General features: G+C 38.7%; 1 protein-coding gene across 2 annotated transcripts in view; it reads left to right on the forward strand.

Moving 5' to 3' along the window:
• Window positions 1-3,531: 3,531 nt before the first annotated feature.
• Window positions 3,532-14,166, forward strand: part of zbtb16a (zinc finger and BTB domain containing 16a) — a 112,536-nt gene continuing 101,901 nt past the window's right edge. For both annotated transcript variants that reach the window (XM_079834800.1, XM_079834801.1), the window contains exons 1-2: window positions 3,532-3,644; window positions 5,849-7,198. In XM_079834800.1, coding sequence (XP_079690926.1) covers window positions 5,940-7,198 — 1,259 coding nt within the window. In that variant the 5' untranslated portion in view covers window positions 3,532-3,644; window positions 5,849-5,939. The remainder of the gene's footprint in view (window positions 3,645-5,848; window positions 7,199-14,166) is intronic.

The following is a 14,166-nucleotide window of genomic DNA, read 5'->3' on the forward strand; positions in this document are numbered from 1 at the left end:
TTACATTTTACTGAATTATTCTGGCAACCAGCTGTTTTTATTCTATAAAAACGACAGATTGTACTGATGTTACATTTATTGAGTGTTACAATTTATCCCTGCTCTCCTCCAAGTCTGCATCCCATCTTGGCTGGAATGCGTCTGTCCTAATATATAGACTGCAGTCAGAGATTGTGAGATCTGTGACCTCTGAGAATGAGATTCTTGTCACTTGAAACCAGTAAAGGTTTACCAGCACAGTTCTATTGTTCGGCCTGCTGATACCACATCAGTATTGATCAAGGGATCACCTTGTCATCTAACCAAACAGGTATGAGGCAGGAGGGAGAGTGGTGGCAAATATGCACTCAGTAGGGTAAACGGTTCTGTCAACATGACTATTTCAATCCATTAACAAAGAGAATGCCACCCATTCTTCTTAATGAAAGGAAACTTAATGCTTTAAAAAGAGATGCTGTCAAAAGTGTGATTAAGTGCGTTTAAAACGGACTTAAAACAGATTTAAGTTTTAAAGTATCAAATAATACCAATTAAATAAAACAATTCTCTGTCCCACACACTACTTATGTGGGTCAAATCATAATAAAGTACCTAATAATGTCATTTGAAAGATGTCTTAAATCTATGTAAGCCCAACTCCAAACATGCAGTTGGCTCAGATATGCTAGCCTTTGTGGGATGGCTTGCATGACAGCATGGTTACCTACGGGATGAAAGGTCTCAAAAGGAATTTTTAGCCATGCACAGGGAGGGGCATTTTGTACAGGAGAAAATGCAGCCAAGGTCAGAGGTAGGGGTCAGAGGTCATGAGGGCAGGCCCCCAAAGCATAAGACACCCCCAGGATTATACAAGTGTAAAAAGAGCCTATTCAGTCAAAGCCTTGAGTGAGATTCACAAAGATCCACTGTTAGCTCAGTGTATACCTCTCATGAGCAAAACCTTTAGGGTACATCGGTACCATACCTCAGTACAGCACTAATAATGATTTATATATGTGAATATAAACTATGTGGATAAATAGGCAGCAAACATCTACTCTTAGTGCATTCAGAACCATTTTAAAATGTGTTATGCGTCGTAATTTGTATGTATATTTATATAAATCCAATGATAAGTGTCAGCAACTGCACTGTATGTAAACATGATGAAAAACCCTCCTGTAGAGACAAGGTCAATGAATTGTACATAAATGCATCTTTCAGTAAAGAACATCATCTCATTAATGTTTATAATGTGTGAATATATAAGTAAAGTATGACTTGGCCAAGAGGTCATTAAGATATTTAGATTGTATGTGCAACAACTAAACACATGCAATTTATACATTGTTGAACTTACTTTACAGATGGTAATTTAACTATTTTCAAACCTGTGTTGGCTTGTGCTTTCCACTTTTGATTATAAAAATGTCAGTGTATAATTTAAGTCTTATCCAGTAAAATGTGGATTAGATGGAGATTAGGGCAGTGCCTTTGTCTTTATCCCCAAGTAAGCCAGCACAGCATGCAGCTCAAAGGTGATGGCACTCTATGATCTCCCGTCTCAACTAGTGCCGATTCTCCACCGTTTCCCTCCATTTTCAGGTTGTCATGTATTCCTACTTCAGTTGTTCTGCAAGGTTGAAAAGACACAAAGTAGTAGCTGAGAAGTAGCACTTCAAGTCCATAATTTAAATCATAACAAATTCAAAGCACAAAAACACAATATTATACAAGGATGAAACAAGCGCTTGTCTATCTTTTCAGCGATCAGTGCATAATACTGCTGGTGTCACTGTTGAACATTCTGAATCAATGACTGAATAAGTAAAAGTTGCAATCAAATGAGTGATCTTGTCTATATATCCATCTAATCTTCCTTTCATTTAACACCCGCCCCCCGAAATCTCATGTGTATGTCATTCAGTAATTTATCTATATGATCAATTTATCTTCTCAAAGAGGGTAATAAAGACCTTGTCTTTAGTTAATTTCACAAAAGGAAATTGAGTTAACTAGCTCATGACTGTCATTATAAATACTGTTTTATTTATTTTGTTATGTTATTATTATAAGCAGAATTAGAATCAAGTGCTTTATTGGCTCAAGCACACAAGAAATTTGGCATGGTAACAAAACCTTCTGGTAGCCTAAAATCTTATAGGCTTATGGCAAGCTCCTTTAACATTAAGTAAGTATTAGTATCTATTTAATAGGTACTAGTATCTAATGAATAAGTACTAGTATATATTGAATAAGTACTAGTAGCTAATGAATATAGTATCTATTTAATAGGTAGCCTACTAATATCTAATGAATAAGTATTAGTATCTATTGAATAAGTACTAGTATATAATAATAGGTAACTAGTTTATAAAAATAAGTCCTAATACCTAATGAATAACTACTAGTATCTAATAAATATGTACTAGTCAAAATTGGAATACATACTAGTCAGAACTGAATAGTTGATATCTGAATGACATATCCCTAGAAGCCAATGGCAAAAATGTTAAATGTGTTACTAGTAACAAAGGAATAGTTACTTGTCATTATCTAGTATTTATTTATTAGATACTAATACCTATTATTAGTATCTATAAATACTAGTATTTAATAATAAGTACTAGTAACTAATGAATAAGTACTAGTATCTAAAAAATAAGTACTAGTAGGCTACCAATTTAATAGGCACTAGAATCTAATGAATAAGTGTGTCTATTTAAAAAGTACTAGTATCTAAAGAATGAGTACCAGTATCTAAAAAATAATAACTTGTATCTAATTAATAACTACTAGTATCTTTTAAAAAGGTAAAGAATGGGCACTAGTACCTAAATAATAAGCACTAGTATCTAATGAATGAGTACCAGTAAAAAATAAGAACTTGTATCTAATGAATAACTACTAGTATCTTTTAAAAAGGTACTAGTATCTGAAGAATGGGCACTAGTAGCTAATGAATAAGTATCAGTATCTAAAAAATAAGAACTTGTATCTAATGAATAACTACTAGTATCTTTAAAAGGGTACAAGTATCTAAAGAATGGGCACTAGTACCTAAAGAATAAGCACTATAGTTAATGGAATAGATATCAAAAAAATGAGTAGGCTATATACCAGTAGCATGAAAATATAAGTTTTAAGGATTAAGGGTGAAAACGGCTTGCCATAAATAAAGTTTATCTTATTGGCATTAATGGTTCCATGAAAAACTCCCTTTTAGAACACCAGAGTGTACAAGACAAATATAACAGCTAGACAAGAAATACAGGCCAAAAATAAATACAAATGATTTTACCTATCGCACAGAACTTTAGGCTAATATTGCAGGCGGTGCAGACCTCATTGAGAAGTTAGTGGGTTGTAGAAGTAGTAGCAAAGGTGATGATGCTTAAAGGTTAATGATTAAAGTCCAAACGCTGTGATAGATAGTGTCCCAGACACGCTGGCCTATATTCGACAGCCCCCTAGGTGTCTCACTTTAGCAGTGTTTGTCAGGACTCCGGCGAGGATGTGCGCTGACGTCACCGCCGTGTTGATTTGCTAAGCGGCGAGCAGAGAGGAGTTAGTGCGCGTGAGAGAGAGAGAGCGGGTACTGTGAACTGCGTTACTATGCTACAGTCCTAATAACCGCACGCTCGGAAGCCAAACGTGCAACACAGGTGAGTACAGGCGCGCACCTTTAAAACACCTACAGCTCCCGACAGACCCATCCGTCTTGTGTGTATTCACTTTGGGAAATTGTTCACATTAAGAGAGAATCCGCGTTGTGTTGATCAGATGTGTTTGCGCGCAGCATCACATCAAGTTACAGTGTTTCTACTGTTGCTTCAAGTGAAGGTGAATTGTGAGTGCACCGAGAAGTAAAAGTGTGGCTGTCAGCGTTGTACTCAGGCTCAGGGCACCTGAAGGATATGACTGTTTATGTTCATCTTTACACATGTGGAAATGTTATGTTGACGTAAGCGTGTGTTTTAGTATTCGGGGGACGTGAGGTCTGCTCGCGCACCAGACAGTGACGTGCTTCCATGTGCTTTATTCTCAGCGTGACTGCTTCAAATTGAACGTTCAGACAATATGTCAATAGCCGAAGAAGTTTGTCATAGATCAAACAGTTATCGGGTGTTTTGATGTTTATTATTTTGGTTGTCAGTAGGTCTGATGATCGTTAAATCAGGGCCACCATGGAGGTGCGTGTCACTGTCTTTCAAAATGAACCGAATTGTATTGGTTGTGGTTTTTAAAGTGAAATTACTTTTTTTTTCCCCCTGTGCTTGTTTTATTCCAATATTGAAAGATTCGTTTAACCCAAACACTATTTTTCCAGATGAGAAACGCTATGTAGCTAATAATGAAATAACAGGCGGGTCCTTTAACTTAAATTGATTCACGTGTGAACAGTCGAATAATCATGGATTGATGTGTCAAATGAGCTCTGCCAGGACTTTTCATGGATTTTTTTTTAATCGTATATGAGGTAGATAGCTGTAATCACAGCAGTAGTTGAATACTACGAATATGTGTTGATCGTTTCTTGACTTTTGTTTGAGTTGTACAGTTCGCGTGCGTGAATTGGCGTCATTATTGCTAGCATCTTATCAGTTAACAGCACCTCAAAGAAATAGTATTCATTTCTCACACATTACTCGTCTCCCTGTATAATATTCTGTGGTCATTTAAACGGCGTGCAATACATTTCTCTCCTGTCTGCCTTTATCACAACTTTCGCTTATTTGCTGTCTGAGACGGTGCATTCACAATGAAAAGCCCGTCATTCAATGCTAAGATCATAGTGTTTGATATAAGGACGATTCACTAGCCTGCTCTTCTCTGCTGAGGCTTCTTGTTGATCAAATGAAACGGGAGAAATATTACATGTCCCGTTTCTTATCTAGCCTACTATATGTGATAATGTAAGGTATGACTTACCAAATGTTACCGGTGGATCTTCCTCTGATCATGTTCACTCAAAAGGGATCTTGCTCAAATGCCACGGAGATGTTTTTGTTTTAATATAGTGTCAGGTTGTTGTACAAAGTACATTTTAAACGTCAAATTATAGCGAGTATGTATTTTTTATCAAGTAATAAATTGTTATAATGGAGAAGTTGTGCATTGTAGGCTAAATGTGATCATACGTGGCTAACCATTTAAGCTTTTTTTGTGTTAATTGACAAATTAGTTGTTTTTTTTCAAATATTATGTTTGATTTGCGTTGATGCTTTATCTTTTAAATATGATATATCTGATAGAGCAGAACAATGACATGTATACAATTTTACATATGGTACATGGAAGTGTATTTACAACAAAATAAAAATTAGGAGCTCTGAGCTGTTTTGTGTCATCCTCTGTTCCAACTATTCCTGGCAACAGCTTGCCTCACTCTCCATGCTCCGCTCAGTATCCCTGTCTGTGATGAGAATACTGAATAAGATGCCATTTCATTTCAGGAGGCTGTTGATGGGCTTTGTGAGGCGAGCTCGAACACATAGAAACAAAGGCTTGATTACTGTCAGCCTTTACTAGCTCTAAAGCCAAGTTTACCCGTTTCTCATGTGGGCCACTTGTCGTTTTGGTTTATTTTGTGCAATTTGACAAGACTTATGGTCATATTTAGCATTTGTTTCTTTGGAATCTTTTACTGAAATATTCATGGTTATTAAACGATGGATTTTGTTTTGTACACCGGAAATATAATGTATTGATATCATTGTAAAAATGTATGGCATCTTTATTATTCTAAATTATTTATTTTTTTGAATGATTGATGTTTATTTAGGAACAAAGAAAATCAACAACAACAACAAAATCAAACATTTGAGACTGCTGCATTTAACTGTGTGTCTCTTTCATCTCTTTCTAGATTGACCTTATCTTGTTTACAAAGATAACTGAACAGACTGCTACGTGGAAAGAAAGACTCATGAGTTGGCCGTGTGGATTTCAGAGACGTTATGGATTTGACTAAAATGGGTATGATCCAGCTGCAGAACCCCAATCACCCCAATGCCCTGCTGCACAAGGCCAATCAAATGCGCCTGGCCGGCACGCTGTGTGACGTGGTCATCATGGTGGACAGCCAGGAGTTCCACGCTCACCGGACCGTGCTGGCCTGCACCAGTAAGATGTTCGAGATCCTGTTTCACCGCAACAGCCAACATTACACTCTGGACTTTCTCTCACCAAAGACTTTCCAGCAGATTCTGGAGTATGCCTACACTGCCACGCTCCAAGCTAAAGTGGAGGACCTGGATGACCTGCTGTATGCAGCAGAGATCTTAGAAATAGAGTACTTGGAGGAGCAATGCCTGAAGATATTGGAGACCATCCAGTCCTCTGATGAAAATGACACGGAGGTCAACATGAACGATGGCGGCACAGAAGACGACGAGGAGCGCAAGGCACGGCACGGCAGGAACCTGACGGGTTTGAAAAAGCATTCCATGGAGGAAGGCGGCTACTTGTCGGCTGCCCAGCAAGCATTGGCGCTACCAGGAATGGTGGATCAGAGTCCCTCAGTCTCCACCTCCTTCGGCCTGTCCACCATGAGCCCAACCAAAGCAGCCGTGGACAGCCTAATGAGCATCGGCCAGTCCCTCCTGCAGAGCACCATGCACCCCGGCGTGGGTGCCGAACAGTCCCTGCATGGCAACTCCCACCCTATGATGGGAGAGATCAAGACGGAGATGATGCAAGTAGATGAGAGCGGGGAGCACGAGAGCCCTAAAGCCACGGAGTCCAGCTCCTCCAGCAACGGCGAACGCAGCGGAGAGTCCGACAAGAACCGCGACGGGCCCGGGACCCCTACCAGGAGCAGTGTGATCACCAGTGCTCGTGAGCTGCACTATGTTAGGGAGGAAGGTGTGGGCGACCAGCAGGCTGAGGTCAGCCAGATGGGCTTGGAGGCCATGGCGGGGATGACCGAGAAACACTTGGCGTCACTCTACGGCATTCCTCCCAACCACAAGAATGAAGCGATGCTCTCTATGCCTGCCTCCATGGCCTCATCCTTGCACATGTCCCCGGCCCTGGCCATGTCCATGGACTTCAGTGCCTACGGGGGCTTGTTGCCTCAGAGCTTCATCCAGAGGGAGTTCTTCAACAAGCTCGGCGAGTTAGCTGCTGGGATGAAGCCTGATGGCCGTGGCCCGAATGAGCGCTGCAACGTGTGTGGTGCCGAACTGCCTGACAACGAGGCCGTGGAACAGCATAGGTAAGCTACTGTTTTCATTTTGTACATCAAGTTGGTTTGCTTAAAAGCATGTTCCCGAGTGTTGTTTTTTTGTTTTCTTTTTTGCCGCCTCTGATGCAAAGGCAGGGTCCCTAATTCAATTAGTTTACTGCGCTCTGTGAAACAAAGGACCAGAAGGTGCCCATTTTTAGAAATTCTTTTGATTAAAGAACTTAGCTGCAGAGAAATGTTAGTGGAAGATGCGTCATGATGGTTAACTGTTGATTGCTTATCATCTTTCATGCTGGAGGTCAATTTGCTTAACACTCTGCCTGCGGTGGATATGAGAGAGAATGATTGCAGAGCTGATTTACGCACGTATATGTTTTCCTCTTGCTTTGCCCTTATCAAGAAAAATTGCTCTTCAGCTAAAATAACATTTGAAAGCAGTGAGGGGAAAAAATAGGTCAATCAAGTTGCAATATAACTATTTGAAACAGTTTTAAAATATCACATAAAGAATCACTCGTATGGTTTATTTGTCATGCAAATTAATGGATTCTATAAACATGAAATACAGTATGAATTAGATGCCAATTTTCCAGTAATAGTTGTTTTGATAATTTATAAAAAAAATTATCTGTATTTTTATAAAAGATTTTTTCTTTTGACATGCTCAGTAGTTCAATAAATGTGCTTGCAAGTTTATATTCTTCATCTCACTGTAAGCTGTCGTATTTGGATATATTGCCATAACCGCACACAGCAAGACAAGGCATTCCCAGTGTAGTGGTGAAAAATTATTATTTTTAACTTTAAGTGGGCCGCCTGTTTGTCACGGCTCTCAGGCGTTGGGTGCTGATCACTTCCAGGCCTGTCCTGGTGGCTGCCATAGTGGTCCTGGAGAGGCTCTGGCTGAGCCCATTAGCTGCACCTGGAGAGGGGCGCAGGCTAATGGGAAGCAGCCTCCCCACCCACCCCCTGACCCCCATGGTGTGGCCAGTGATGAGTAGGCCAGCCTGGGCCCCAGCCACCCGGGACAAGGAGGGCCTTATTAGCTTTATGAGTAGAGCAGACTGTCCAGCCCAGGAAATGAGGGTCTGTGTGTAGGACCCGGGCCGACCTCCACAGCGTAACCTTTTGGCCACTTGGCTGGCCTCTGGTTCTTGTCAGTGTGACTTGTGGGGGTGTTGCAAGGAGCTGGCATGAGGTGAGGAAATCCACGGCAGACGTTATCAGTTTTTGAAGGCCGTAGCCACACCCTTGTTGCTGTCGACATACAAGGCTTGAAGGATTCATATGTTGTACAATATTTTCGCATCGGAAAAAAACATTTTAAGTTTACATTTATTCAAATGATTCAATCTGTCACAATGGTTGTTGTTACTGCACTTAAGAAACAGCTTATGACTCGAATGAGGAGCTGAATGCGTTTATTCTGGTGTCATGAAGCAGGCTGTTCAGTTTCTGTCTAGCGGAGAGAGTTTGGATTGGATAAAAGATAAAGTTAAAGTGAGCCAGTCATGCACATCCTGGAGTCAATTGCAGTGAGGTGCAATAAGATTATAAAGCAGCGACTGTATGAAAAGGCATTGAGGGAAAACACCACACATATGTCTCTCCAAAGAGAAATTGATTGTGTAGGTCCAAACCATTGGATGTTATTTTGATAATTGCCTGAGTTTTAGTGCCTTCTGTTTATAGGATTTCAGTAGATCTGCATTCTGTGGGTTTCTTAATGACAGGCCCAGGATTGAGAATAAAATGTTTTGAGCGTTCGTCCTTAATCTGTTGGAATGCACAACGGTGAAAGTTCATCTGAGGATTCCGTTTCAGTCCAAATATTCATGCGTCTTTGGAAGTGCTCAAGATGGCATTAATAAATCCCCCTTAATTACCTTCATTATTCACTGAGTGAAAAATGTTCATTCAACCTTATGAACTTTTAAGGTTGGTGTTTATCTTAGAACAGAATAGTTGACAAGCCGTGTTAATTTAAAAGTCTTCTGTACTTGTGTGAATCATCGAAGTCAGCACGTTGGCATGTCAGATGTTCCGAATTTGACTAAAAAGGATGCAGCCGTTGCTGACAGCCAGAGACATGTAATTGAAGTACTTTAGCAGCACTGTTGATATTGAGATCTGTATCATTTGAACCGGTACATTAACGTTTCTTACGATGGGCACGTTTCAGTTTAAACTTGCATCATATCTTAACAGTATGTATTTCACTGCAAAAAAAAAAAAAAATCTAAATGATGCATGACAGTGATAATAGAATTCTAATGTCAAATCATAAAGATTCAGATGATGTTATTTCCTTCCCCATTCTTATTTTATTCCAGACATATCGGTTTGATGTACTTATCTACTTTACTTTCTTTTGAAGTTTCAATGATCTTCCTCTTTTTAATAAAAGGAATGACAGTGTTAGATTTGCCATGGTGAGGTTTCCTTTTTAAAGGTTTTTTTTTTCATCGCAGCTCTTGACGGCTTGCAGCAGACGGGGCGGCAGCTCTTGTGACTAATTACAGATTATTTTGCAACATCTTGTGCCAGGGTCCCAGCCATCTCTAGCACTCTACGTGAAAAATATTTCTGTTTGAGAGTTCATTTAGGGCAAACAGGTCAAGCTAACATCTGTAATTGTTTCCAGATTAGGCACAAGCCTTTCTGCATGTAGAAGTGTGTGTGTGTGTGTGCATTTGGGAGTGAACGCATCTGTAAGTGCTTGTTTCCTGTATAAATTTAGCTTGCTGCATTCGTTCCCCATTGCCCTGGGTTATGTCATAATGCTCTGAATGATATGTGCATCGCTTCCAAAACCACGCGAGTGTCAAGACTATCCTATTAACTAGACCACTGGAGTAATCTTGTAAAATCTGGGGTAGATGAATGTCTGAGGGTTGCCTAAATGAACATGTTTATTTGTATTTCAACCACCCAGAGTTCCCTACAGGAGCTAAATCGAAGCACCGTAGCAGCTTTTTTGACACAAATCTAAGGATTTTTTTTTGTGTGTGCCAAGGAAAACTGTGGTCCTTTGACTCATGGAAAGTTATTACAGAAATATTTCAGCAACCTGCCAAAAAGAAAATAATCAACACATGCACAGAACCAGAATAATTCACAAAGAAAGAGGGGGAGAATACACTGCATTTTATCCACATTCTTTGGACTGTTCGGACTGCCGTGTTTGTGAAAGAGATTGACAGATCATTCTTTTAAAAGCAATAGCCTAGATGTCAGGTTCTCAGGTTGTTGTTCATGGCAGACAGGTGGAAGAAGGTTGAGCGTAGTCAAGCTAGCACAGGTAGTGCTAACTGTGAAGCTAGCTACGGTGTTTAAACAGGAGGCAGGGTCTTATCTGTGCATATCAGAGACAGAGATAACCCTGTGCTCTCCTTTCCACTATACCAAGAGCAGATGGGGATGATAAGTCCTCATGGTGCTGCAGAATGAGATAACACTAGAGTTGCACCTCACAACTTTCCTTGTATGCTCACAAGTGCAGCTGAATCTCACCACATAGCTGTAACTCTCCTACAACGGCTGTCCCATAGATCTCTGACACAACATGAACTTGATGTTCGGTTTGTGTTCCGCTGCTGTAACAATAAGCAGTGAGCTGCTATAATCTGGTGTATTTTGTCGTTCGGCCTCATGAAATTCAGCAAATCGTTCATTTTTGATGTTACCCAAGGCTGTAACCATGTCTTGAACATTGGGGGGGACTAAAGTTTTTTTCTTTTTTTGAGGGGTGGTCTTTTTATTTAAAGAAATTAAGTAATCAGAGGATTAAATTGGATTTAAAGGGATAGTTCACCCAAAAATGAAAATTAGCCCATAATTTACTCACCCTCAAGTCATCCTAGGTGTATATGATATTCTTCTTTCAGACGAATAAAATCTGAGTTGTATTAAAAAAGTCCTGGCTAATCAAAGCATTAAAATGGCAGTAATTGTTGCATCGTTTTTTAAGTCCACAAGTGCATCTGTCCGTAATATAACTGCTCCACATGGCTCCTGGGGTTTAATAAAGGCCTTCTGAAGCGAAACCGATGCGTTTGTGTAAGAAAAATATCCATATTTAAAACTTTATTAAGTAAAATATCTAGCTTCCGGCCGATCTGATGAGCGTAACTGGTGTGCAATGTCGTAAGCATTTTGAACTGCGAGAGGCACTACACTTTTTTCCGTAAGTTGAATACAGAAGGCGACGAGTAAATCATGGGCTAATTTTAATTTTTGGGAGAACTAACCCTTTAACACTATAATTATAGTACTTAGTTCTTTTAACTGAAATGCTGGACTTTCTCCCATTTATTTTGCTACAAGTGGCCAGTCTTCACCTCCTTACATTGTCTTTGGTGTGACTAAGACTTGGTCAATGACATTACTTATTTTGTTCAGTTTATATGACATTTTTAAAGCAATTTAAATTAAACGAGGCTGTGAGTGGATAAATGTAGGATATGTGATGGATAGACGTATGTTACGTGTATAATGCACAGTAGGGTTGTTCCATTTATAGACAATGGTATATCCTGTATCGACGATAGTCAGAGATATCGCTGATGCCTTTGACAATATCAAGACGATAATTGGCTTGTTTTTCCATTAATGTTTTTTATTGTTATCACGCTAGTATTATTAATAAATTAATATTAGAATCTATAATTAATTTACCTTCCCTAACTTCATTATGACATCACCACCTACTTGCGACACCAACACGTATGATGATTGACGCGTCAATGAAAATGTTTTTAAAACCGACTACAAAACTACATCCCACATCAAAATTGAATTGCAAGGTGATCTATTCACAAGTTGTCAAGAGTGCTGGTTATAAAAGAAATGCATCGTTTTGTTTTCATAGCATATTAACAAAACACTTAATGACTCTTAACCCTCTGGTGTTCTTTTAGGGGTTGCAATGGTTGTCTTCCCGGTCATGAGTGACCGGACACCTAAAAATTAAACTTCCTCCACCCCAGTAAAACCAATGCAATTTATTTTTCTTCAATAATATTTTTCTTTTTAATTTTGTATTTTGAGATGATTTGATGGTATTTTTCTAATATTTATGCAATAATTATGGTCTATTTTTGCCATTTGTGTTGTTGTTGTTGTTTTATTTTTAATTATTGCAGTATTTCAGGTTAAAATAGAGACTAGGCCTTCAAAATAATTTTTTGAAGGCAGATTAGCGCCCTCTTTTTGAATTATTTAAGAAATCAATGAACCATGGGTATAATCACTAGAGGTCTCTATGGAGAATTCCCTAGTTCTGTTTTGAACGCATTTAATGATTTTTTTTTTTATGGATTTGAATATATATTTAAAAAATCTCAAAGACTATTTATTATAAAGGTTTTTTTTTTTTTACATTTTTGTTAGAAATAAAGATTTTTGACCAAAGAGCACAAGTGGGAGTGTTTTTTTTCAACCACTTAGCATGCTCGAATCATGCCCTCAACATTTTTGTGTGTTTACATACCTAATGCTAGAAAAGTCCCCAGGTTTCATATCATTCAGATGAAACAGTGACAAAAAACAAAATTCAGAAAAAAAAAACAGAAACAAAAATTCCAAATGTTGTTCATAGGTTCAGTTTTTCATAGGTGTGTGTGTGCGTGTGTGAGTGTCAATATCACACTCTTGATGTTTTAGAGTGTCACCCCTTTACTGCTGTGTACTTTTTTCAGCATTGTGGCCGATTTGTAGATCGTACACACACATTCTGTGAATTTGTGTTTTTGCAGATTTCTCATTCATTTCCTATGGGGGTCATTTTTGACCGAAGAGCACAAGTGGGAGTATTTTTTTTACGACCACTTGGCATGCTCAAATCATGCCCTCAATTTTTTTTGTGTTAACATACCTAATGCTAGAAAGGTCACCAAGTTTCATATTTTTCCGACGAAGCTGTGATTTAAAAAAATTCAAAATGTGGTTCATAGGCTCAGTTTTTCGTGTGTGTGTGGATGGATGTGTGTGTGTGTGTGTGTGTGTGTGTGTGTGTGTGTGTGTGTGTGTGTGTGTGTGTGTGTGTGGATGTGTCACAATCTTGATGTTTTAGTGTCACCCCTTTACTGCTGTGTACTTTTTTTCAGCATTGTGGCCGATTTGTAGATTTTACACACAAATATTCAGTGAATTTTTGTGTTTTTGACGATTTCCCATTCATTTCCTATGGTCGGTCATTTATGACCGAAGACAATGAACGCTACTTTTTTTTTTTTTTTTTTTACAACCAATTAGCATGCTCGAATCATGACCCCAATTTGTTTGTGTGTTTACAAACCTAATGCAAGAAAAGTCACCAAGTTTCATATCATTCCGATGAAGCAGTGTTTTTTAACATTTCAAAACAGAAAATCTTCCGGTCAGAAATGACCGAAGAGCACCAGAGGGTTAATAACACTAATAATAATATTGTTGCTAAAATTATACTATTAATAGCAGTCTTTAGGTCCGAACAACGCACAATTGAGAGCTGTTGATGAAAATCAAAAGCAGCTTCAAACAACAACTTAAAAACAAAAAACAAAACCTGTTTAACAAGAAATATTGATTCTTCTTTCACTATCATTAATGTATTGTCCACAATAGAAATATTAAGCCAATAAATGAAGATTGATATACCGTTATCAGCACTGAGGTAGACTCTGAGAGAATTAATGTCCCGTGCGACGTCAGATGCAAGAAGCCTGGCCAGTTTATACTTTCACTTTGGATGAATAATTGACTGTGGTTTGAGACTTTCACTGGCATAACTCTTGTGCAAAGTTTGCAAATTGCATGTGTGATATCCACTGCAACGTGACATTTATCTCATTTGCTTGTAAAATGATAGAAAAAGATTCTCATTTCCCACGGTAATAAATAATTAATTAATTTAATAAATAATTATGAATGATCAAATAAGTGTACCCCCCACCCACCAGCGATAATATTGTATATTGGCGATCTCACAGGCTGACAATAGGACTATGACGATATGA

Source organism: Gobio gobio (genome assembly GCF_949357685.1).
Source record: "Gobio gobio genome assembly, chromosome: 14".
NCBI classification, from domain to species: Eukaryota; Metazoa; Chordata; class Actinopteri; order Cypriniformes; family Gobionidae; genus Gobio; species Gobio gobio.